Consider the following 22,216-nt stretch of genomic DNA (forward strand, 5'->3'; position numbering starts at 1 on the left):
ATATACGACATCTGATTTTTTTCTCACACACATCAGATTTCGCAGTTATTTTTTTCTCATGCCAAATACAGCTGAGCAAAAATCTGCACTGCCTCATTGAATAACATTGGTCCGAGTGCAATCCGTTTTTTTTATAAGATTGCACTTATCCAAGGTATACACCAGTGTGAGCGAGCCCTAAAAGTGAAAAAATGTGAGGATTCCAACATTTATGGCAGCGTTGTATATAAAAACACAAGAAACTATATAATTTTTAAAATCACTTTTTATTAGATTTTTGAATGGTATCTGCACAAAGCCAAAGCATGACAACATGAAAGATATAGAAGCATGAATTTAATAGACTTGAAATGGTCACTGTTGTTTGAAGAAACAAGGACATACAGTACTCTATGGGTTAGGACCTCTTAAATGGCTGACCGGATTACTGGGAGTAATTAGCAATCTGGAGCTACCAAAACAACACTTTCAGTCCATAAAATGATTTGCACTTGGGATCATTAGCTGTGATAGCACAATTTTAAAATAAAAGCTCAGTGCTAGAAATGAAAGCTTTATATGACTGGTTAATATGTGCAGACAAAAGGCAGTTGATAACAGCAGTTGAAAGTATACCATTGACCATCTGAAAAGTAAAAAATAATCACGTTAATGATGGGACAGATCAGAGCCTCCACTTTCCATTCAGTACAACACTTTGCAGTTAAAATGTTTGTTTTTTTTAAAGAGGTTGTTCACGTTTAGTAAACAGGGTCTACTTTTTAAAGGGTAAAGTGTTGCTTCTATCTCTGACTTCCCAGCCTCACACAGTGGTCAGAGGTACTCCAAACCTCAGTCACTCCCCAGGCTCTCCTACAGTCCACCAATCTTCTCCTTGAGTAGGTGTATACTTACTCCCACAAGCCTTACTGGCTACCATGGTCTTCACACATGTGACTCTGGTTGTTTGTTTTTGCAAGATGAGTAGTAGTTTGAATGACACCATTCACTTTACCATATACAGGTGCATCTGACTAAATTAGAATATCATCAAACAGTTAATTTATTTCAGTTCTTCAATACAAAAAGTGAAACTCATATATTATATAGAGTCATTACAAACAGAGTGATTTATTTCAAGTGTTTATTTCTGTTAATGTTGATGATTATGGCTTACAGACAATGAAAACACAAAAGTCATTATCTCAGTATATTAGAATAATGAACAAAAAACACCTGCAAAGGCTTCATAAGCGTTTAAAAAGATCCCTTAGTCTGTTTCAGTAGGCTCCACAATCATGGGGAAGACTGCTGACTTGGCAGATGTCCAGAAGGCCGTCATTGACACACTCCACAAAGTCACAGAGTTCCAATTTTCATTTGGAAATCAAGGTCCCAGAGTCTGGAGGAAGAATGGAGAGGCCACAATCCAAGCTGCTTGAGGTCTAGTGTGAAGTTACCACAATCAGTGATGGTTTGGGGAGCCATGTCATCTGCTGGTGTAGGTCCACTGTGTTTTATGTGGACCAAAGTCAGCGCAGCCGTCTACCAGGAAATTTTAGAGCACTTCATGCTTCCCTCTGCCGACAAGCTTTTTGGAGATGGAAATGTCATTCTCCAGCAGGACTTGGCACCTGTCCACACTGTCAAAAGTACCAATACCTGGTATAAAAACCACAGTATCACTGTGCTTGATTGGCAGCAAACTCGCCTGACCTTAACCCCATAGAAAATCTATGGGGTATTGTCAAGAGGAAGATGAGACACCAGACCCAACAATGCAGACGAGCTGAAGGCTGCTACCAAAGCAACCTGGGCTTCCATAACACCTCAGCAGTGCCACAGGCTGATCGCCTCCATGCCACGCCGCATTGATGCAGTAATTGATGCAAAAGGAGCCCCGACCAAGTATTGAGTGCATTTACTGAACATACATTTCAGTAGGCCAACATTTCGGATTTTAAAAACATTTATCAAGCAGTTGTTATAAAGTATTCTAATTTACTGAGATAATGACTTTTGTGTTTTCATTGGCTGTAAGCCATAATCATCAACATTAACAGAAATAAACACTTGAAATAGATCACTCAGTTTGTAATGACTCTATATAATATACGAGTTTCACTTTTTGTATTGAAGAACTGAAATAAATTAACTTTTTGATGATATTCTAATTTACTGAGCTGCACCTGTAATATTCGGAGTAAGATCTAACTCACACCACCGCATTTTCTGTCCGAGTGCAATCCAAGAAAACATTGTATTGCACTTGGACCAATGTTATTCTATGGGGCCGTGCACATGTCCAAGTTTTTCCTCAGACCAAGTCTGTCTGAGGAAAAAATTGCAGCATGACCGAGTTTGATCCAATTATTGGATTCAATAAGTGCATGGAAATCGTCAGACTCCACTCGGATGACATCTGAGTGCAGTCCGATTTCCGCCCTCTGACACAGTGGAGAAGATGGAGAAATTTTGTTCTCCATCTTTTCCTTACAGTGTGTTCTGATTCTCTCATCTGAGAGAATCAGATTTCAATATGCTGACAATTATATTTGAATCAAATTCTTATCAGAACGAGAGTCTCTATGGTCATGTGACCCTATCCTAATAATTCTGTCATTGTATTTTGGGTTTTGTATTTACGGTGTTCATTGTGTAGTAAAAATGGCCTGGCAACATACATCTTCAGGTCAGTATGGTTATGGTGATACCAAATGAATATGCATTTTTGGTTGATGGCGTTCAATGCGGACCTGTTTCTGGCAAGCTGTAGTTTGTATTGCCATTTCAACTTTTTGATAGCAAATTTGCTTGTCTTTATTTTTCCATTTCTTCATTTTCAGAATGAGAAAAGGAATGATTTCAGCTTTCAGATTTGTTTTATTTTCTAAATATATATTTCTTTGACGGTTTCCTACAGGGGGCTTGAACTTGCAACCATCTAATTGCTTGTACAATACACTGCAACACTTTTGCATTTTCTATACTGTCAGTTTACCAATTTCCCCTGATGCCAAGTCATAACCCGGATTTCATAGATTTCTGAAAATGATGTCGCGGAGGGAAGAAAGGGAAGCTGCAATGTGAGAAAATGCAGCTTCCTATGAATCTAATCATCTACATGCTACTGTCAGTGACTGAGAGCATCAAGTAATTAAGCAGCAATCAGCGCTAGCTCTGGTCGCTTCTGTTAATGACAAATTCCGACAGTATAACACAGCCAACATCTGCCATCTTTAGAGCAACTCAGCTCTATCCAAGAGCACCAAATGTCTGCAGTGCTGTACATGTACTGCAGGGGGCGCAGAGAGCAGTGGATAGTAAATGGAGGGGAGTATTTAGAATAGATTCTAATCTTTCTATTTTTATCCTATTCCTTGTTTTACTTTTAAAAACTACATAAAAATTGCATCAAAGGACAAAAGCCCCTAAACCTCCTCATGAAAACCAAACCTTACTTGGGTTCTCTCTTTTCCTAGTAATGTCGTTTTGTAGCTCTGGGCTATAATACAGCTTACAGCTAAGGATTACTATAAAAAAATGTACGCTATTTTTATGTCGGATATGGCTATATTCACGCTGTAGTGTGATGTATCGATCTGCTACTTATGGAACTTCTCTTTATTGTTTTCTACTTACTTGCCAACCTAAGAGCAGTGCACCAGGTTCCACACCTTTGCGGGTAGCCACAGGCCCAATTTGTATAGTTTAATGTACTTCCGTCTGCATTTACATATTGATGACTCTGCATTGGTGAAAAAAAGACATCACGGTTGAAAATAGGCAGAATGCTTGTAACACTAATACATCTAGAAGCATTCCACTGAAAAGAAATGTTGGGTGGTCTTAAGGCTCCTTAAGGTCATTATAATGTGTGATATTAATATTATTATAATTCTTATTATTCTACTACTAGTAATAAAGTAGAATAAAAGAAAGGTAATAAAGAAATGTTTGAGATGATTTACTGACATTCTCCCTACCCTAATAGAAAGGTGGTATCATGCATACAGCGGGGGCAAAAAAGGATCGTCAGCCACCAATTGTGCAAGTTCTCCCACTTAAAAAGATGAGAGAGGCCTGTAATTGACATCATAGGTAGACCTCAATATGAGAGACAAAATGAGAAAACAAATCCTGAAAATCACATTGTCTGATTTGGAAAGAATTTTTTTGTGAAATTTTGGTGGAAAATAAGTATTTGGTCAATTACAAAAGTTCATCTCAATACTTTGTTATATATCCTTTGTTGGCAATGACAGAGGTCAAACACTTTCTGTAAGTCTTCACAAGGTTGAAATAATTATTTGGTAACATTAAGTGTATTTACTAGAAGAACTGCCTTTCCCAGGTACTTACATTGCAGTTTTTATAGACACCAATCCACACATATCCAAACCGGTTACCCAAAGTACTTTGAGCCAGAGTTCTCACATAATTATTAACACAGTAGTTGTGTATGGAGCTTAGACTTCCACGATGACAGCGACAATATCCCTTAATCCACAATAAAAATATAATTAATATGTGGGCATCATTTTTTCAAATGTGATATTTTGTATTCGAAATAATTTACAGATATATGAAATGATAAATTAGAGGTGCTGTTTTATTAGAAATGTCGATGAAAAGCTTATGACAAACTTTTATAATACATTATATTTTGAACGTTCACTAGTCTAAAGCTGCCAACCCATTCTTAAATAAAAAAAGAGACCCCCAGACTGGTGATAGGTACTGTTTAAGCATTTTTTTTAATCCGTTGATTGCCTACTTCTTACACCTCCTGTTATCACCTGTTGTCACATTTAAGCCGATATCACAATACAAGCTGCAGACATTATTAAATAGATCTCTTAGACCCTATGAGGCTGATATACTTACTTTGAAAATCTATGTCAGAGTGACTACTAGAGTTCAGGAAAAAGATTTGCGCTGCCCTGGTCCAGGGTACAGCCTGGTCCCCTGTGTCAGAGCAGTCTTAACTTTTGTGCACAGCTTTCATGGCCCAACATGGGTGCCTCTTGTGCTTACTAGGGGCCACATTGTCATGACATTACGTGAGGTCTGGTCACTAGACCTCGTGCAATGTCATAATATGTGTCATTGTGTAACATGATGTCATGGGGTCTAGTAAGCATAAGTGGTGCCAGGAAAGCTTGGCCAAGGATGGAAAGCACAGAAGAGAAGACAGTCCTGCCCTGTCTGCCATGGAATACTCATATGGATTCCAGGCTAGGGTAGCACAAATTTTTTTACTCAACTCTAATAGCTGCTTTTTAAAAGTTTTTAGTGCATAAAATATCTAGAGAACTCATTAATCCAAATGATCAAGAGTCAACCTCAATCTCCGTGATTGAAGAGCTCTTCAGTGTCCTTCATCCCTGTGTGATATCTCACAATATGCTGCTCAATATAAGCTGCAGTCAGGTTAATTATTTGCAAAGCTAACAAGTTTAAATAGTAATTGTTTTCTAAATTTAGTTTATTTAAAGGTCATTGGTCAGTATGATCAAACCTCCTAAGCCGTCTATATGAGCATACAGATCATAGGAAGCTGAATAAAATGATACCTTGATATCTAAGATCTGATGTCTTTTTCTCAAGAAATCTATGTTTCTCTTAAATATAAATGAGCGGTTAAGATACTAGTGTGAGACATGTAATCACTGACAGTCTGCTCTCCTGATCTACTTGACTCACACTGGTAACGCCCCCTTTCATTTAAAATAAGCTTTGGGGCAGGTTCTCAGGGAGATCTATGTCCGGCTCATAGATCTTAACAGCTCATTTACATAGAAGAAAAACATGGATTTCTCTGGAAAACCTGCTCTGGAATATGGAATACAAGATGTAGTACTTCTCTTACATACAAGATTCAGTTCTAGACTAAACCACAGGGACCTGGATGGTGCTGTCAAGAAATACAAGGAAGCAGCCTCTCGGAGCACCGTGCCTCTTTATTCTGCTTTATTCCGCTTAATGGTGGGGGATAATTAGCTAGGACTCCACCATTCACACGTCATATCACTGTCAATAAGAAACACTATTAACTTCTTAAAGGTTTCTTTACAATTCTGAAAATCCCTTTGTTTTTGATTAAGTACAATAAATTCTAGCAGCTTACTGAACTATATTCAAAAATGCCACAAACCTGAGCTTGTGCAAAGGTCCTTGGACATGAAATGATACGATAGGCGCAAGTTCCTTTACTACGACACTTATCGCCATGCTTTGTTCCACACTTTAGTTCCACACTGGTTCCATCCAATGACACATTTTGGCATTTTTCCATCTGGCAGTTACCTAGAGGAGTATTTTCAATGACCTCAGGCATGTCACATTTATCCTCTTTGACGCCTGGAACAATTTTTCTTTCATGGTGATCCTGTGGACAATCATCTACAGGAGATAATGGATGAAATTTGAATATACATATTGCATTGTTTCAGTTGTTATTTAGCATTAGTTGTATATAGATTTGTGTGTCCTTCCTAAACTTTTTTTTGCCACAAAATATCCCAAGATATGTGGTGCAGGATTACCAGATTTCTTATTTTTTTTAAAAAACATGATTTTGTGCTAATGTGTCACAAGATGTTTTCGTTACATGAGTCCGTGTGGCACTAATTGGTTGTGATGTTGTAGCTTGTCAAGGGTTTGGCGTAACAGTTACTATGTTCTTATATTGTATTGAGTTTTTTTAAAATGAGAAATTGTTGTCCATATCTAAATTCAAGAAAAGGCAAGAAAAGGCAAGGGAGGACACATCTGTATATATCAAGGTGTTATACCAGTGTGGTAACCATACAGTGTGAAGAAGCTGCGGATACATTCAAGTCTTAGAGCATAAACTGTCTCAGAAGGTCACATTGTCCAACATGAGACCAAAACAAGTGATGTTTGATAGCTGATCACTATTATTACAAAGGAGGTCTTCTTACAATGAGCTGAGCACCACTAGCTGTGTTTCCTTTTTTCTCCTGTCTTGGGGAGTGTTCCAAGATCCATGTTTGAGTGTCTCCCTTTCCACTATGCTAAGTAGCTGTTATCTGGAGCTGGCAGTGCAGGGAGCATTACCATCTTTTTCACTATTGTTACAATTTTGACTTAAGACCAATGAGCTTTAGGTTACTCATATGGTCAATAAGACTATACAAAAGGACCTATTTGCTATTCACGCTGCCCTAACCATGGGAAGCATGAAATACAGACTCCTTGATAACAATTAACTATTTTTGCTCTAAAACGCTTCAATGTTTCAGAAAAAACATAATTTTAAAAAGTGCCAGACTCAGAGTGAAGCGTCCCCTGTGCTACTCCATACTGACTTGACTTAAAGGGTTTTCCCACGAACAAAAGTTCATTTTAAAAATGGTCTGTGTCTGACCGTGTATGGATCATACCACATCTCCTGGGCAGGGGAGGAAGCAAAAGACAATGCAGACATTACAGCAGGGGATCACAGAGGATTCATTTTGTACAAATAAAATGAACTTTTCTTTGTGGGAAAAGCCCTTTAAACCCACCTGACTTGATGAAGAGATATGTCTTTCCAAGGAAATAAAACGTAAGTAAACAAAGCTCTGGAGTAAGATGCTCTGCCAGCAGAGTCAGGGACATCCAGATGAAGTAAGGTGCCTAAGATATTTATTCCAAGAGTAACACCTTTCAAGACCGGTAAGTTATGGTCATCAGTTCAATAGGTAAATAACATGCAGTTCAAATTCATACTGAGAAAGAAAGCAGCGGCATCTCCTTCCTCTACCTTGTCTTTGATTTAGGCTATGTTCACACGTTTTTTGGTGCGGATTACATGTGCTTTTTGTTTACCGTTCATGTTTATTGAAGTTAGTTTTATGCACGGATTAAAAAATGTAATGAAAAAAACATTTGTTGCATTTTTTGTAGCTTTTTTTCACTTTCTCATTGCTTTCTAAGGGTGAAAAACGCTGCAAAAGCACTAAAAGAATTAACATGCTGTAGATTTAAAAAAAAAAAAAAAAAGTGCATAACTTTTCTGCTTTTACTGGTATGGTAATTTGTATTTTAAGAAAAACAGAGCAAAAAATGCTGCATGTGAATATAGCCTTACAGTTAATATTTAAATTAAGGCTATGCTCCCACGATGAACTTTTGGTGAGATTTTGTCACTGCAGAATTTCTGCACATATGATTTAAATTAGGTTATTTGCTGTTTTTCATTGCTTTTTTTAACATTAATTTTTATCGCGTTTTTGACACTGCTTTCTTTGTCACTTTTTAGTGTGTCATACTTTAAACAAAGCTGTTTTATTTTTTATACTTACTGTTATTTGGCTTTGACAAAACTTTATTGACTTACTTAGGTTCGGATTACATGCGTTTTTGACGCTTTTCTGCCGCGGAAATATACTAAAAACGCATTTGTGCATTTTTTACCTGTGGAATTTCCGCACCTAAAATCAGGTCTATGGAGAAAATCCTCACCGAAAACTCAGCGTACCCGAAAGAGAAATTGACATGCTGCAGATTTGAAACACGCACCGCAGGTAGTTTGCTCTGAGTTACAAAGACGCACAGTGGGTATGATATTTCGATAAATCCCATCTACTTTGCTGTAACTGTAACATACTGCGTCTTGAAGCAGCAAAAATCTGCAACATCAAAAAAGCACCAAAAGGTCATTGTGGGAACGTAGACTAAGACTGATTTTTTTATTATTATTTTTTTAGAAGGTTCCTAAACAAAGAGCATAAAGATAAGGAAAAATGAATTACAAGCTGATCGAAGTTTAGAGAATATTTCAAAAATATTCACTCATTTATGTGTTGTACTGGATTACACAGACATAATAAAATACACTCAATTACTGAAGTATAGTGTCAGCTCACCAGGCTTTTCAGCAAACACAGTGCCCACTAGAAGCAGCAGCAGGAGACACAACATTTCTGTAAGGAAAAAAAACATTCTCTTAAATCTCTGTACTTGAGATCATCATATAAATGTGGTTGATTTACCGTAGTGGAGATTGGAGCCCTTTGTAACTTCTGTATAAATTCTTCCGGTCTTCTTTCAGATCTCTTCTATGTTTTCTCCCATTTATAGATGAATTTTAGGAAGTTGTGGTCTTAATGTAACACAACTATGTCAAATTTTCAGAAGAACTTAGAAATTGACCAAGGTATAGATAAAGTAATCTGTAGTTACCAGTATGTTGATTGCCCAAGTGGAAAAACTAAAATAACGGTATTCAAAATTGTTAAACAAACTAGAAGATTAGATCGTGTAGATATTCAACCAAAAAATACTGCTTTGACTATTCTAGAGACATCTATAGCTTGTTGAAATATAGTCGAAAAGATTAAAGAAGAACTAGAATCCTTACTATTCTGTTTTTTTAATAACTATTTTGAGTCCTATTACAAAATGGAAATCTAAGGCCGTGTTCCCATGTAGCGTAAATTCTTCATTTTTTTTGCTCTGTTTGTGCAGAAAATCTGCCGCCTTTCAATGTCCAAGCAAAATGGATGTGACTTCATGAAAACTCAGTTCTGCTGTGCATTTAAAGACTGTACTTGTTTTTTTGTGTGCTCTTAGCTATAGGCTTCTAAGTGGAGACTAAAGACATGAAAATAAAAAAGCAGTGCATAATCAATGCTTTTCTGTACTAAAAAAAACATTAAAAAACACTTCTCAAAATATGCACCCCAAACTCATCAAATAAAATGTAAAGCCAATAAATATGTAGCAAAAATAAATTAATCGTAGAAGATTGTTATTGCATAAGTTGGTGTGGATGAAAGGGACCTGCAATGGACAATGCAGTGCAATGGTGTTATGGGGCATTTATGGGCATATGCTGCCATCTAGTGGTCATAACAGGCTGTGTAGGCACCTAAGAAGTGACAGAACAAAAGGACAGGAGACGTTGCTAGAGAACAGCAAAAATCCAAACGCACTGGAAACACATGATCTGGCTGTGGCACAGGTCAGCAATATAAAAGCTGAAGGGATCATCAACAGAGGCAGGTAGCAACCAATTGGACATGTACCAAGTCACTACCAGTGGAGAGAAGAAGACCACCCTGGCTCATAGCCAAGTTTTAAGAGGACTTGTTGGGGAACGCAGAATCAGCACTGCTGTTGACTAACCGGAGGATGCAAAGTATTTCCAGGAGACTAAATATACAAATTGTCTCTTCAGAGAGGAATATGACTTGTAGGATTGCTATTTTCAATAGGTGGCACTAGAGTTCATGTCCTCTTCCTCTCTGAAGAGACAATTTGCATATTTAATTTCCCTGAGGCGAATGCAAGGCATTTAAGTCTCCTCATACTGGCGTGCCAGACCTGGCATGTCTCTCTCCATAAGGCAAAATCTTACCCCTTAGATCTCAGTGTTAGCCTCTCACCTAGCCAAATCAGATCTCATACTTTGTACTGACGAGGGGCAATACCCCAAAACATCGTGTCTACAAACTGAGATTCTGATTTGGCTTGTATCCTAATTCATATTTCAAGGCTCGTTAAAGGGTCGATAATGACTTGTAGGATTGCTACTTCCAATAGGTGGAATTAGAGTTCAAGTCCTCTTCCTCTCTGAAGAGACAATTAGCATATTTAATTTCCCAGAGGAGCATGCAAGGCATTTAAGTATCCTCATATTCTCGTGCCAGACCTGGCATGTCACTCTCCACAAGGAGAAATCTTTCCAGGAAACAAGATGTCTCATTTAACAGAGAGAAGATAGTGTAAGCAGTGGCTCAGATTGTGTGAGCAGTGGTTCTGATTGTGTGAGTAGTGGTTCTGATTGTGTAAGTAGTGGGGAGTGTGAGTTTATCTCCCATGAGACTGTAGACTACAAGAGAAGGTCTATTGATGACTTGATCTGGCTGCAGCCTGCAGTGAGAGACCAGACCGAGGATTGCGGCCAAGGCCGGCGTCAGCACCCGGTGCATCCGGGCAAGTGCCGAGGCCCTGAGCAGGCGGAGGGGCCCACTCGTGGTCCAGCACCCCGCCGCGCTATGGGACCTGTGAGCGGAGGAGAGCGGTGTCAGAGCCCGCTCCCCCCCGCTTGCTCAGGGCCTCGGCACAATACTTACCTCTCCCCGTGCTTCCGCAGCGGTTCCGGTCTCTTCTGCGGCTGCTGCACTGTGACGTCTCAGGTCAGATGGCGCGGTGATGTCTTTCCTCCGCGCTCTCTCCTGAGCCGTCACAGCGCAGAGCGGGAAGACACCGGCGACGGCAGCAGGTGAGAAGTGAGGTGAGTATTTGATTTTTTTTTTTAATGTATGGAGGCATGGGGCATTAAAAGGGGGGGAAAGTGACATCCTGCATGGGGCATTATAAGGGAGGGGGTGTGACATCCTGCATGGGGCATTATATGGGGGGGGGTGACATCCTGCATGGGGCATTAAAAGGGGGGGGAGTGATATACTGCATGGGGCATTAGAAGGGGGGGAGTGACATACTGCATGGGGCATTATAAGGGAGGGGGGATGTAACATCCTGCATGGGGTATTAAAAGGGAGGGAGTGACATCCTGCATGGTGCATTATAAGGGAGGGGGTGTGTGACATCCTGTATGGGGCATTAAAAGGGGGGGAAGTGACATCCTGCATGGGGCATTAAAAGGGGGGGAAGTGACATCCTGCATGGGTCATTAAAAGGGGGGAGTGATACCCTGCATGGGGCATTATAACGGGGGTGACATTCTGCATGGGGCATTATAAGGGGGTGATATAATGCATTGGGCATTATAAGGGGGTGATATCCTGCACGGGGCATTATAAGGGGGGTGACATCCTGCATGGGGCATTATATGGGGGGGGAGTGACATCCGGCATGGGGCATTATAAGGCGGGGTGACATCCTGGGGAATTATAAGGGGGGAACAGCCTGCGTGGGGCATTATGTGGGGAGAACAGCCTGCATGAGGCATTATGTGGGGGGAACAGCCTGCATGGAGCATTATGTGGGGGCACAGCCTGCATGGAGCATTATATGGGGGCCAGTATTCTGTATGGAACGTTATATGGGGGGCAGTTTCCTGTATGGAGCGTTATATGGGGGCCAGTATCCTGTATGGAGTGTTACATGGGGGCCAGTATCCTGTATGGAGCATTTTATGAGGGCCAGTATTCTGTATGGAGTGATTCGCTGATTTCTGAGCTATTGTGGAATTTACAATAGATATCGGTCATGTAATATAAGAAGTTAAATCTTTGGCATTGTACTATATATATATATATATATATATTTCTCTGCGGTATCTGTGCATCATGAATCGTGGTATGTGTTAAAGGGGCCCACTGAGACTCTTTCGCCCAGGGCCCACAAAAACCTGGAGCCGGCCCTGCTTGCGGCCTAGTGGCATTTGTAATTGGTGCACCTAATCTGTTTTTTTATATAACCACTTAGTCCATGTCCTCTATATTGTTGAATTTTCACCCCTGCATACACAGACAGCTATAGAAAACACATGGATTAAAAGCAGCAGAAAAAATGCAGCATTTATAGTATGTAGTATGTGTGAAATCGGCTGTACCCTCCTACTCACTATAGTGTATGTGGCTATAAGACCAAAGACAACTGGCTGCAGAAGCCTCCATACTAGACACAGCGGCTACCTCCCTCTGGCTAATTACCTCCCTGGCCTGAGTGTATAAATACCTGGTGTGTGTGAGAGGGAGGTGCCGGCGATATTCATTACTACTTGTGAGGCTTTAGCAAGAGCAGTACTTCATCCTCTCTGGAGCTTGAAGCCGTGTGCGCATTTGTCTGGAGTCATCTAAAGATAAACAATCCCCCCCTGTTTGTCTAATCTTGTCTATAGAGTTCAGTGGAGATCGACTAGTGCTCATCTCCTCCCTTCCCTAGCTTTAGCCATACGCCAGGGAAAGTCAGGGCGAGTGTTACACGCACGCAGCCTAAGTTCAGATAGGGGCGAGATCGGTTACATGAATTTTTTGGAATACTGGGGGAACCGTAACTCAGGGCGACCATAGGCTGCAGCTTCTCTCAAGCACACAATAGATTCAGTTGCTGATCAGACACATCTGACAAGAGTCTTCTTAAACGGTAGAACAGTAACATTTAATGAGGCACAGCCAGTGCAATGCAAATGTCTCTTGAGCAACAGGCTCCAGTAATAACAGTCCAATCTCCTTTGCAGCGCAGCAGTACACAGTCTATTATCTGGTAACACAGTACAGCACAGTTTTAATGCATACACAACCACACGCTTTTCCTTCACAAGGACTCAATTGTACACAACATTCTTTATCCTGCATGGAGCTGGAGGGGGGAGGGCTGGATGAGGGGGATGATCTCTGTGACACAATTCCTTCCAGTCCTTATCTTCCTGCCCAATGATAGACTTCCTGAACTAACAGTGCAGGGTATTTGACCTGTGTTGAGCTTCACCCTGGACTTGAATCCTGTTCTCTTTCCTGCACTTCTGTGAGATACAGATCACACACATCACTTCTCTCTTTTGTTCCAGCCAGACAGTAAGCAACGTCCCCACAATCCCCCTGGGGCTCTGCTAAAACACTGCCCTTCTCCTGTGACTGTGTAACTCCTTTAATTGCTGGATGCTTCTGGAGCACAGAACTTCCTGTCTCCTGTACTTGTGTTACTTCTAATAGTTGCTGAATGCTTTTAAAGCAACAGCACTACTTCTGCATGTCACACGAGGCACGCATGCAGCGATTGGTGAAGAGCCAATATAGGGACGGTAGTTGAGACAGGGTGACACTGAACCAGACTAGGAGGTCTCCACTCCCCCCTTTCTCTAATGGCTAGGCTCCCTTTCCCTCTTCCATCTGTGTTGCGCAAGTCTTTATGACTTAATGAGGAGCAACAGGTTGGTATTGTGAGCTCTCTATTGCAAGGAGATCCTCAGTCATGGGCGTTTTCGTTACCGCAGGACTCGGTTTGTCTCCAGTCTGTGGAGGGGTTTTTCGGGGCTCTGGCCCTCATCTATGATGACCCTGACCGAGTCGCCTTGGCTGAGTTTAGGCTACGTCGCCTTCAGCAGGGGAATTCCGTAGATGGGCAATGGAATCCAAATGGAATGACTCAGCCCTTAGAAGTCAATTTTGTGAGGGGCTTACTGAAAGGTTGAAAGATGCCTTGGCAGTATATGAAACCCTCAGTCCTTGGAGGCTGCCATGTCATTGGCCATACGTCTTGATAGACGCCTTTGGGATAGACGGGTGAGACCACCTTCTCCGGGGCCTTCTTGTCAGGGTTGTGTATCTCTGCCGGGGGAGCGGTCTGGGGTTGAGCCAGTACTGAGGGAAGTGGAGGAACCCATGCAGTTAGGGAGTGTCTCTACATCATACATCTCCCCAGAGATTCACAAGAAAAATGGCGTATGTGGTGTGAGATCGGGTGACCCAGTTTCCAAGTTCTGGAAGGCATTCGATTCTCGACTGGGGGTACAGCTGTCCTTCTCCTCTGCCTTCCCCCCTCAGTCAAATGGACAGACCAAGCGTGTCAATCAGAATTTGGAGATCTACCTAAGGTGTTTTGTTTCCGAAAATCAGGAGGATTGGACATCCTACCTACCGCTGGCAGAATTTGCCATTAATAATCATCGTCAAGAATCCACTGGCAGGTCACCGTTCTTCGGTGCATACAGTTATCACCCAAAGTTTGGTACCTTTAGTGGGGGAGGAGCTTCAGGAGTTCCTGAGGAGGAACGGTTTGCTTCATCGCTCTCCTCGGTATGGCAGGGTGTGCTGAGTAATTTAAAGATCATGGGAGACAGGTATAAACATATGACTGACAGAAAACGCTTGCCAGGTGCAGACCTGAATGTGAATGACTTTGTGTGGTTGCTTGAAGAAGATTGAAAGTTCCTTCTTGGTAGCTGGAACCTAGGTTTATTCGTCCCTATTAGTATTGGGCAAGCATGCTCGACACTGCTCGGTACTCACCCGAGCATCTCACTACTCGTGATGTTCGGCGAGTACCGAGCATTTCCGGGTTACTCGGGCGGGAGCTCGGGTCTCCGCCCTGCACGCTTCGCGCTCTTTACAGAGCCAATGAACATGCAGGGATTGCCAGTCAGTCACTGTAATGCCGCAGCCATGTTGTTTGTGGGCATTACAGTGATTGGCTGGCCGCACAGCATCACCTCGAGTATTTAAAACCGGGCGCCGCCATCTTGGACACAGTCGCTCCGGATCAGCCAGTGTAGGGTCAGTGCTGCTGAGCTAGGGAGATATTTATACTCCGAAATAGTTAGTGTAGGGTCTCTAAAGCCTGCCAAATCAAACAAACAGTTCTTCTGAGGACTAATATCCATCCCAGATATCAGGCAGGCAGGCTGTATAGGAGACGTAGTGGTTATACCAGCAAATGCTGCATTGCAGTCCTGTGTGCTCCTGTTGGTTAAATTGCTAGACTTATCACCCCGGTCTCAGGGGCCAGGAAAAAAATTTTTTTTTTCATCTAAATCCATTATTTATCCTTTTTTCCTCAGTCAGACTGTCCAAATACGCGTCTTATTAACCTTTTGGTATCCCCCCCCCAAAAAAAAAAAAAATTGAGTGTGTCTGTGACTGTTCAGACACCAATATATCTGTTTAAAAGAGTCTGGTGTAGGCCAGAAAAATAGAACTGTGGTTTTGCAGTTCCACGGGTCAAATCACTGTATTATCCTGTTTTTGGCATTTTTTGCCTTAAAAAAAAAAAAGTAATAGTGCCTCCCTGACTGGTCAGACACCAATATATCTGTTTAAAAGAGTCTGGTGTAGGCCAGAAAAATATAACTGTGGTTTTGGAGTTCCACGGGTCAAATCTCTGTATTATCCTGCTTTGGCATTTTTTGCCGTAAAAAAAAACTGTAATAGTGTCTCCCTGATTGGTCAGACACCAGTATATCTGTTTAAAAGAGTCTGGTGTACACCACATAACTATAACGGTGGTTTTGCAGTTCCACGGGTCAAATCTCTGTATTATCCTGTTTTTGCCATTTTGTGCCGTAAAAAAAACAGTAATAATATCTCCCTGACTGGTCAGACACCAATATATCTGTTTAAAAGAGTCTGGTGTAGGCCAGAAAAATATAACTGTGGTTTTGTAGTTCCACGGGTCAAATCTCTGTATTATCCTGTTTTGGGCATCTTGTGCCGTAAAAAAAACAGTAATAGTATCTCCCTGACTGGTCAGACACCAATATATCTGTTTAAAAGAGTCTGGTGTAGGCCAGAAAAATATAACTGTGGTTTTGTAGTTCCACGGGTCAAATCTCTGTATTATCCTGTTTTGGGCATTTTTTGCCGTAAAAAAAAACTGTAATAGTGTCTCCCTGACTGGTCAAACACCAATAAATCTGTTTAAAAGAGTCTCATGTAGGCCAGAAAAATATAACTGTGGTTTTGCAGTTCCTCGGGTCAAATCTCTGTATTATCCTGTTTTTGGCATTTTTTGCCGTAAAAAAATAAACTGTAATAGTGTCTCCCTGACTGGTCAGACACCAATATATCTGTTTAAAAGAGTCTGGTGTACGCCACATAACTATAACGGTGGTTTTGCAGTTCCACGTTTCAAATCTCTGCATTATCCACTTTTGGGCCTTTTTTACATAAAAAAACAGTTTGAGTGTGTCGCTGACTGTTTAGCCCCAAATATATCTATTAAAAAAAGTCTGGTATACGCCAGTAAATTAGAACTGTGGTTTTGCAGTTCAACGGTTCAAATCTCTGTATTATCCAGCTTTTGGCCTGCTTTACATAAAAAAAAAAAATAGTGTCTCCCTGTCTGTTCAGTCACAAATATATCTGTTTAAAAGATTCTGGTGTAGGCCAGAGAAATAGAACTGTGGTTTTCCTCTTCCACGGCTCTAATCTCCTTTTTATTACCCTTTTTCCATTGATAGTGCGAGTGTAAGCTATATTACTTAATTTACAATAGGCAAGGCGCGTGGCAAGGGACGTGGAACTGGACGTTCTGGTGATGGTGCGTGCAGAGGACGGGGCCGTGGCCAAGGTGAAAATGTGCCACAACCAACAGCTACATCTTCTCGCTCCCACTTCTTGACCGAAATACTAGGGAAGCACACTACAACACCAGTATTGCGAACTGATCAGTGTGAACAGGTTATTAATTGGATAGCAGATAATACTTACAGTTACCTGGGCACCACCACCTCTGGTCTGTCTTCCACATGGTCAAGTCTTAGTAGCCGTGAGTCTCGACCGCATACTCCTCCTCGCCCTGATGTTCCTTCCTCCCACCATGCCGAGTGTCGTCAGACAGCAACTGATCCCACACTTGAACACTCTGAAGAGCTGTTCACTGGTCCATTTCCATATTTGTGCCCCTCGCCTGCTCCGCTTGAAGTGGTGGAAGAGGAGATCCCATGTAGTGATGACCAAATATTTGAACAGCCACGGCCACAGGAAGTCGACGCTGGCAATTTGTCACAAGAGGTGGACGATGACGAGACACAATTGCCACGAAGTGAGGAGGAGGATCGTGGTGCGCAAGTGGAAGAGGAGGAGGTGGTGGATGATCTAGTAACTGACCCAATGTGGCAGGAGGAGGACACGCAGAGCAAGGCCAGCAGCACACAGAGGGAGGCAGAGTACCCCAACAGGCAGGAAGAAGCAGTGTGGTGGCCGCACACAGAAGGTGGGCAACAGTTCCCCGTAACACCAACACGAGGGATGTTGCCAGTGCAACCGGTAGGTCTTCCAGAGTCTGGAATTTTTTTAAAGACTCTGCTGATAACCCCAAAAAGGCCATTTGTACCGCCTGCCATGCCAGCATCAGCAGGGGTGACAAAACTACCAGCCTGACCATCACCAGCATGATCAGGCACATGGCAGCAAAGCACCTGACTTTGTGGGGAAAACCACAGGGTCCACGACCAGTGTCAACGGGTGTCACCACTGCTTCTTCCGCTGTTGTGCCTGTAATAGAACCCCCTGTTGTGCATGCAAGGCAATCCCCTGCATGCAAAGATGCCCCCTCCTCTCAGCCTTCACTTGCTATGGCAGTTTCTCAAGAAACAGCATCAACGTCCACGTCCACGTCCCACCGCAGCGTTCAATTGTCCATATCCCAGAGCTTTGAACGAAAGCGCAAATTCGCAGCCAACGCCCACAGGCCACAGTCCTAAATTCGCACATTTCACGACTGCTTGCGTTGGAAATGCTGCATTTTAGGCTGGTGGAGACGGAATCCTTCCGCAACCTTATGTCGGTGGCCGTCCCTCGGTACTCGGTCCCCAGCCGACACTATTTTGCCCGGTGTGCCATCCCCACACTACACAAGCACGTGTCCCAAAACATCTGCCGTGCCCTCAACAACGCAGTTACTGGGAGAGTTCACCTGAAAACGGACACGTGGACAAGTGCTTGTGGCCAGGGATGGTACATCTCCCTGATGGCACACTGGGTAAACATAGTGCAAGCCGGGACCCAGTCGGACCTTGGGACAGAACACACCCTCCCCACACCGAGGATTGCGGTCCGTATGTCAGTCAGAGTTGCCCCCACAGTGTACAGCTCCTGCGCATCCTCCTCCTCATGTTCAGCCTCCATCTCAAATATATCCACATCAGCTACAAGCTGGAAGCACTGCAGTACTGCCTCAGCCAAGCGGCAACAGGCTGTGCTGAAACTCATAAGCTTAGGTGATAAACCTCACACTGCTTGTGAGTTGTGGACAGCTGTGAAAGAGCAGGCAGATCTGTGGCTAAGACCGCTGAACCTACATCCAGGCATGGTCATGTGTGACAATGGCCATAACCTGGTGGCGGCTCTGAGACGAGGCGAGATCACACACGTACCATGCCTGGCTCATGTGCTTAACCTCGTGGTTCAGCGGTTTCTTAAATCGTACCCTGAGTTGCCAGATCTGCTCGTCAAAGTACGCCGCCTGTCAGCTCATTTTCGCATGTCGGCTACAGCTTCCGCCGCCCTTGCTGTGTTGCAGCAGTGTTTGCAGCTTTCGACACACCGACTGGTGGGTGATGTCCCCACACGTTGGAACTCTACCCTCCACATGTTGCAAAGGATTTGTGAGCAGAAGAGGGCAGTTGTGGAGTAACAGCTGCAACAAGGCCGTCGATATTCAGGTCAGACTCCACACATAAGACCTCAGGAGTGGACCTGGATGTCTGACATATGTACCATCCTGAAAAACTTATAGGAGTCCACCAAGATGGTGAGTGGCGATGACGTCATCATTAGCATCAGCATCCCACTTGTCTGTCTTTTGCAACGTTCTCTACAGAGAATTAAAGAGGAGGCATTGCAGCCAGAGTATGATGAGATGGATCAAGAAGCCGTAGCGGGCGATTACACACAGCCCAGCCTCATCTCATCCTAACGTGCATTGGGGGACAATGAGGGAGAGGAGGAGGAGAAGGAGGAGGAAGAACAGGAGCTGGTATCATGCGCTGTAGACGGTAGTACCTGTACAACTGTCATACCGTCGGTTCAGCGTGGGTGGCCTGAGGACAGGGGGGAGGAGGAGGAGGAGGAGGAGGAGGAGAGCATGGTCAGTCGTCATCTTGGTGAGGACACGGAAGTCTTGCCCATTACCAGTATGGCACACATGGCTGACTTTATGTTACGCTGCCTTAACTGTGACCCTCGCGTTGTAAAAATGTTGGGTGACAGTCATTACTGGTTGGTGACACTTTTAGACCCCCGCTACAAGGAGAACTTTCACTCTCTTATTCCTGAGGTGGAGAGGTCTACAAAAATGGGGCAGTACCAGAAGGCCCTTGCTGCAGAACTGTTAAAATAATTCCCATCTGAACACGCTAGCGGCAGAGGTCACAGTTCGTTGCCCAACCAAGGCGTACAGGCGAGAGAGACGCACCTCTAATCCAGCAGAGGCAGGGGAATACTGTCAACGTTCTGGGACTGTTTTCTGAGACCCGCCCAGCTTACAGGCCCTGAGGCGCGGGGTACTCTCACAAGGAGTGGAAAGTTTCAAAAGATGGTGAGGGAGTACCTTGCCGACAGTACCAGTGTCCTCCGTGATTCCTCTGTGCCTTTTAACTATTGGGTATCCAAGCTGGACAATTGGAATGAACTCGCTCTGTACGCCTTGGAGGTCCTGGCCTGCCCTGCCGCTAGCGTGTTATCGGAGCGTGTTTTAGTGCCGTTGGGGCAATTATAACAGATAAGCGCACTCGTCTGACAACTGACAATGCTGACAAGCTGACCTTTATCAAAATGAACAAGGGCTGGATTGGGCCAGACTTCTCATCACCACCAAATGACAGCAGAGTAACATAAAGTCAAATCCACTGTGTTATTTCTGGAGGTATATTCCCATGCACCGCTTCACACCCACATATGGGTATACGCTTCCTCATTTCGGCTGTATTTTGCTCTTCTCCTTATCCTCAGCCTCCACCACCACTATACCACCTGGGTGACCGTGGTCCATGTTGCCAGCATTGCAAGTTCCTCTGTCCTAATTTTTGGCAGCTTTTGCTTGGAAGGCATAGGCAAAGACTATGGGAGACCCACTCCCCAATAATAGGAATAATGTTTTTAAGATGCTGTACTGCATGGCTCTACCAAGGGGCATTTAAACCGTCTTGTTAAGCTACTGCAACCTCAACGTCTCTTCCAAGGGGCATTAAAACCGTCTTGTTAAGCTACTGCGACCTCCACCACTTTTCCCAGGGGCATTGATATTGTCCTTTTATTCCACTGTGACCTCCACGTCTCTTCCAAGGGGCATTAAAACCATCTTGTTAAGCTACAGCAACCTCCACCATTCTTCCAAGTGGCATTAAAACCATCTTGTTAAGCTACTGCGAACTCCACCACTTTTCCCAGGGGCATTAAAACCGTCTTGTTAAGCTACTGCGACCTCCACCACTTCTCCAAGGGGCATTAAAACCGTCTTGTTAAGCTACTGCGACCTCCACCACTTTTCCAAGGGGCATTAAAACCGTCTTGTTAAGCTACTGCGACCTCCACCACTCTTCCAAGGGGCATTGATGTTGTCTTTTTATTCCACTGTGACATCCACGTCTCTTCCAAGGGGCATTTAAACCGTCTTTTTAATCTATTGTGACCTCCACCACTCTTCCAAGGGGCATTAAAACCGTCTTGTTAAGCTACTGCGACCTCCACCACATTTCCCAGGGGCATTAAAACCGTCTTGTTAAGCTACTGCGACCTCCACCACATTTTCAAGGGGCATTGATATTGTCTTTTTATTCCACTGCGACCTCCACGTCTCTTCCAAGGTGCATTAAAACCGTCTTGTTAAGCTACTGCGACCTCCACCACTTTTCCAAGAGGCATTGATATTGTCTTTTTATTCCACTGCGATCTCCACGTCTCTTCCAAGGGGCATTAAAACCATCTTGTTAAGCTACAGCAACCTCCACCATTCTTCCAAGTGGCATTAAAACCATCTTGTTAAGCTACTGCGAACTCCACCACTTTTCCCAGGGGCATTAAAACCGTCTTGTTAAGCTACTGCGACCTCCACCACTTTTCCAAGGGGCATTAAAACCGTCTTGTTAAGCTACTGCGACCTCCACCACTCTTCCAAGAGGCATTGATGTTGTCTTTTTATTCCACTGTGACCTCCACGTCTCTTCCAAGGGGCATTTAAACCGTCTTTTTAAGCTATTGTGACCTCCACCACTCTTCCAAGGGGCATTAAAACCGTCTTGTTAAGCTACTGCGACCTCCACCACATTTCCCAGGGGCATTAAAACCGTCTTGTTAAGCTACTGCGACCTCCACCACATTTTCAAGGGGCGTTGATATTGTCTTTTTATTCTACTGCGACCTCCACGTCTCTTCCAAGGTGCATTAAAACCGTCTTGTTAAGCTACTGCGACCTCCACCACTTTTCCAAGAGGCATTGATATTGTCTTTTCATTCCACTGCGATCTCCACGTCTCTTCCAAGGGGCATTTAAACCTTCTTTTTAAGCTACTTTGACCTCCACCACTCTTCCAAGGGGCATTAATACCTTCCTGTTAAGCTACTGTGACCTCCACCACTTTTCCAAGGGGCATTAAAACCATCTTGTTAAGCTACTGCGACCTCCACCACTCTTCCAAGGGGCATTGATATTGTCTTTTTATTCCACTGTGACCTCCACGTCTCTTCCAAGGGGCATTTAAACCTTCTTTTTAAGCTACTGTGACCTCCAACACTCTTCCAAGGGGCATTAATACCATCTTGTTTAGCTACTGCGACCTCCAGCATTCTTCCAAGGGGCATTAAAACCGTCTTGTTAAGCT

At 43.3% G+C, this 22,216-nt stretch overlaps 1 protein-coding gene across 1 annotated transcript; it reads right to left on the reverse strand.

Annotated features, from left to right (window-relative positions):
• Positions 1-247: 247 nt before the first annotated feature.
• On the reverse strand, positions 248-9,080 carry LOC141271148 (bone marrow proteoglycan-like). Its single transcript, XM_073681248.1, has 6 exons — positions 8,982-9,080; positions 8,856-8,912; positions 6,137-6,384; positions 4,342-4,479; positions 3,622-3,727; positions 248-625 (listed from the first exon to the last, which is right to left on the reverse strand). The coding sequence occupies exons 2-6, from the start codon at positions 8,908-8,910 to the stop codon at positions 567-569; spliced, it is 606 nt and encodes a 201-aa protein (XP_073537349.1). The 5' UTR covers positions 8,911-8,912; positions 8,982-9,080; the 3' UTR covers positions 248-566.
• Positions 9,081-22,216: the final 13,136 nt, after the last annotated feature.

The sequence above is a fragment of the Phyllobates terribilis genome, unplaced genomic scaffold (genome assembly GCF_046119375.1).
Source record: "Phyllobates terribilis strain yellow unplaced genomic scaffold, ASM4611937v1 Scaffold_5__5_contigs__length_657084704, whole genome shotgun sequence".
In the NCBI taxonomy this organism is placed as follows: Eukaryota; Metazoa; Chordata; class Amphibia; order Anura; family Dendrobatidae; genus Phyllobates; species Phyllobates terribilis.

Excerpts from the sequence above, each read along its gene's own strand:
- LOC141271148 (XM_073681248.1), bottom strand. The coding sequence starts at position 8,910 with ATGTTGTGTCTCCTGCTGCTGCTTCTAGTGGGCACTGTGTTTGCTGAA. Across the intron at positions 4,480-6,136 it reads GGACCTTTGCACAAGCTCAG|GGATATTGTCGCTGTCATCG; the intron begins GTTTGTGGCATT and ends TTGTGGATTAAG. Across the intron at positions 626-3,621 it reads CACTGCTCTTAGGTTGGCAA|ATGGTCAATGGTATACTTTC; the intron begins GTAAGTAGAAAA and ends TTTACTTTTCAG.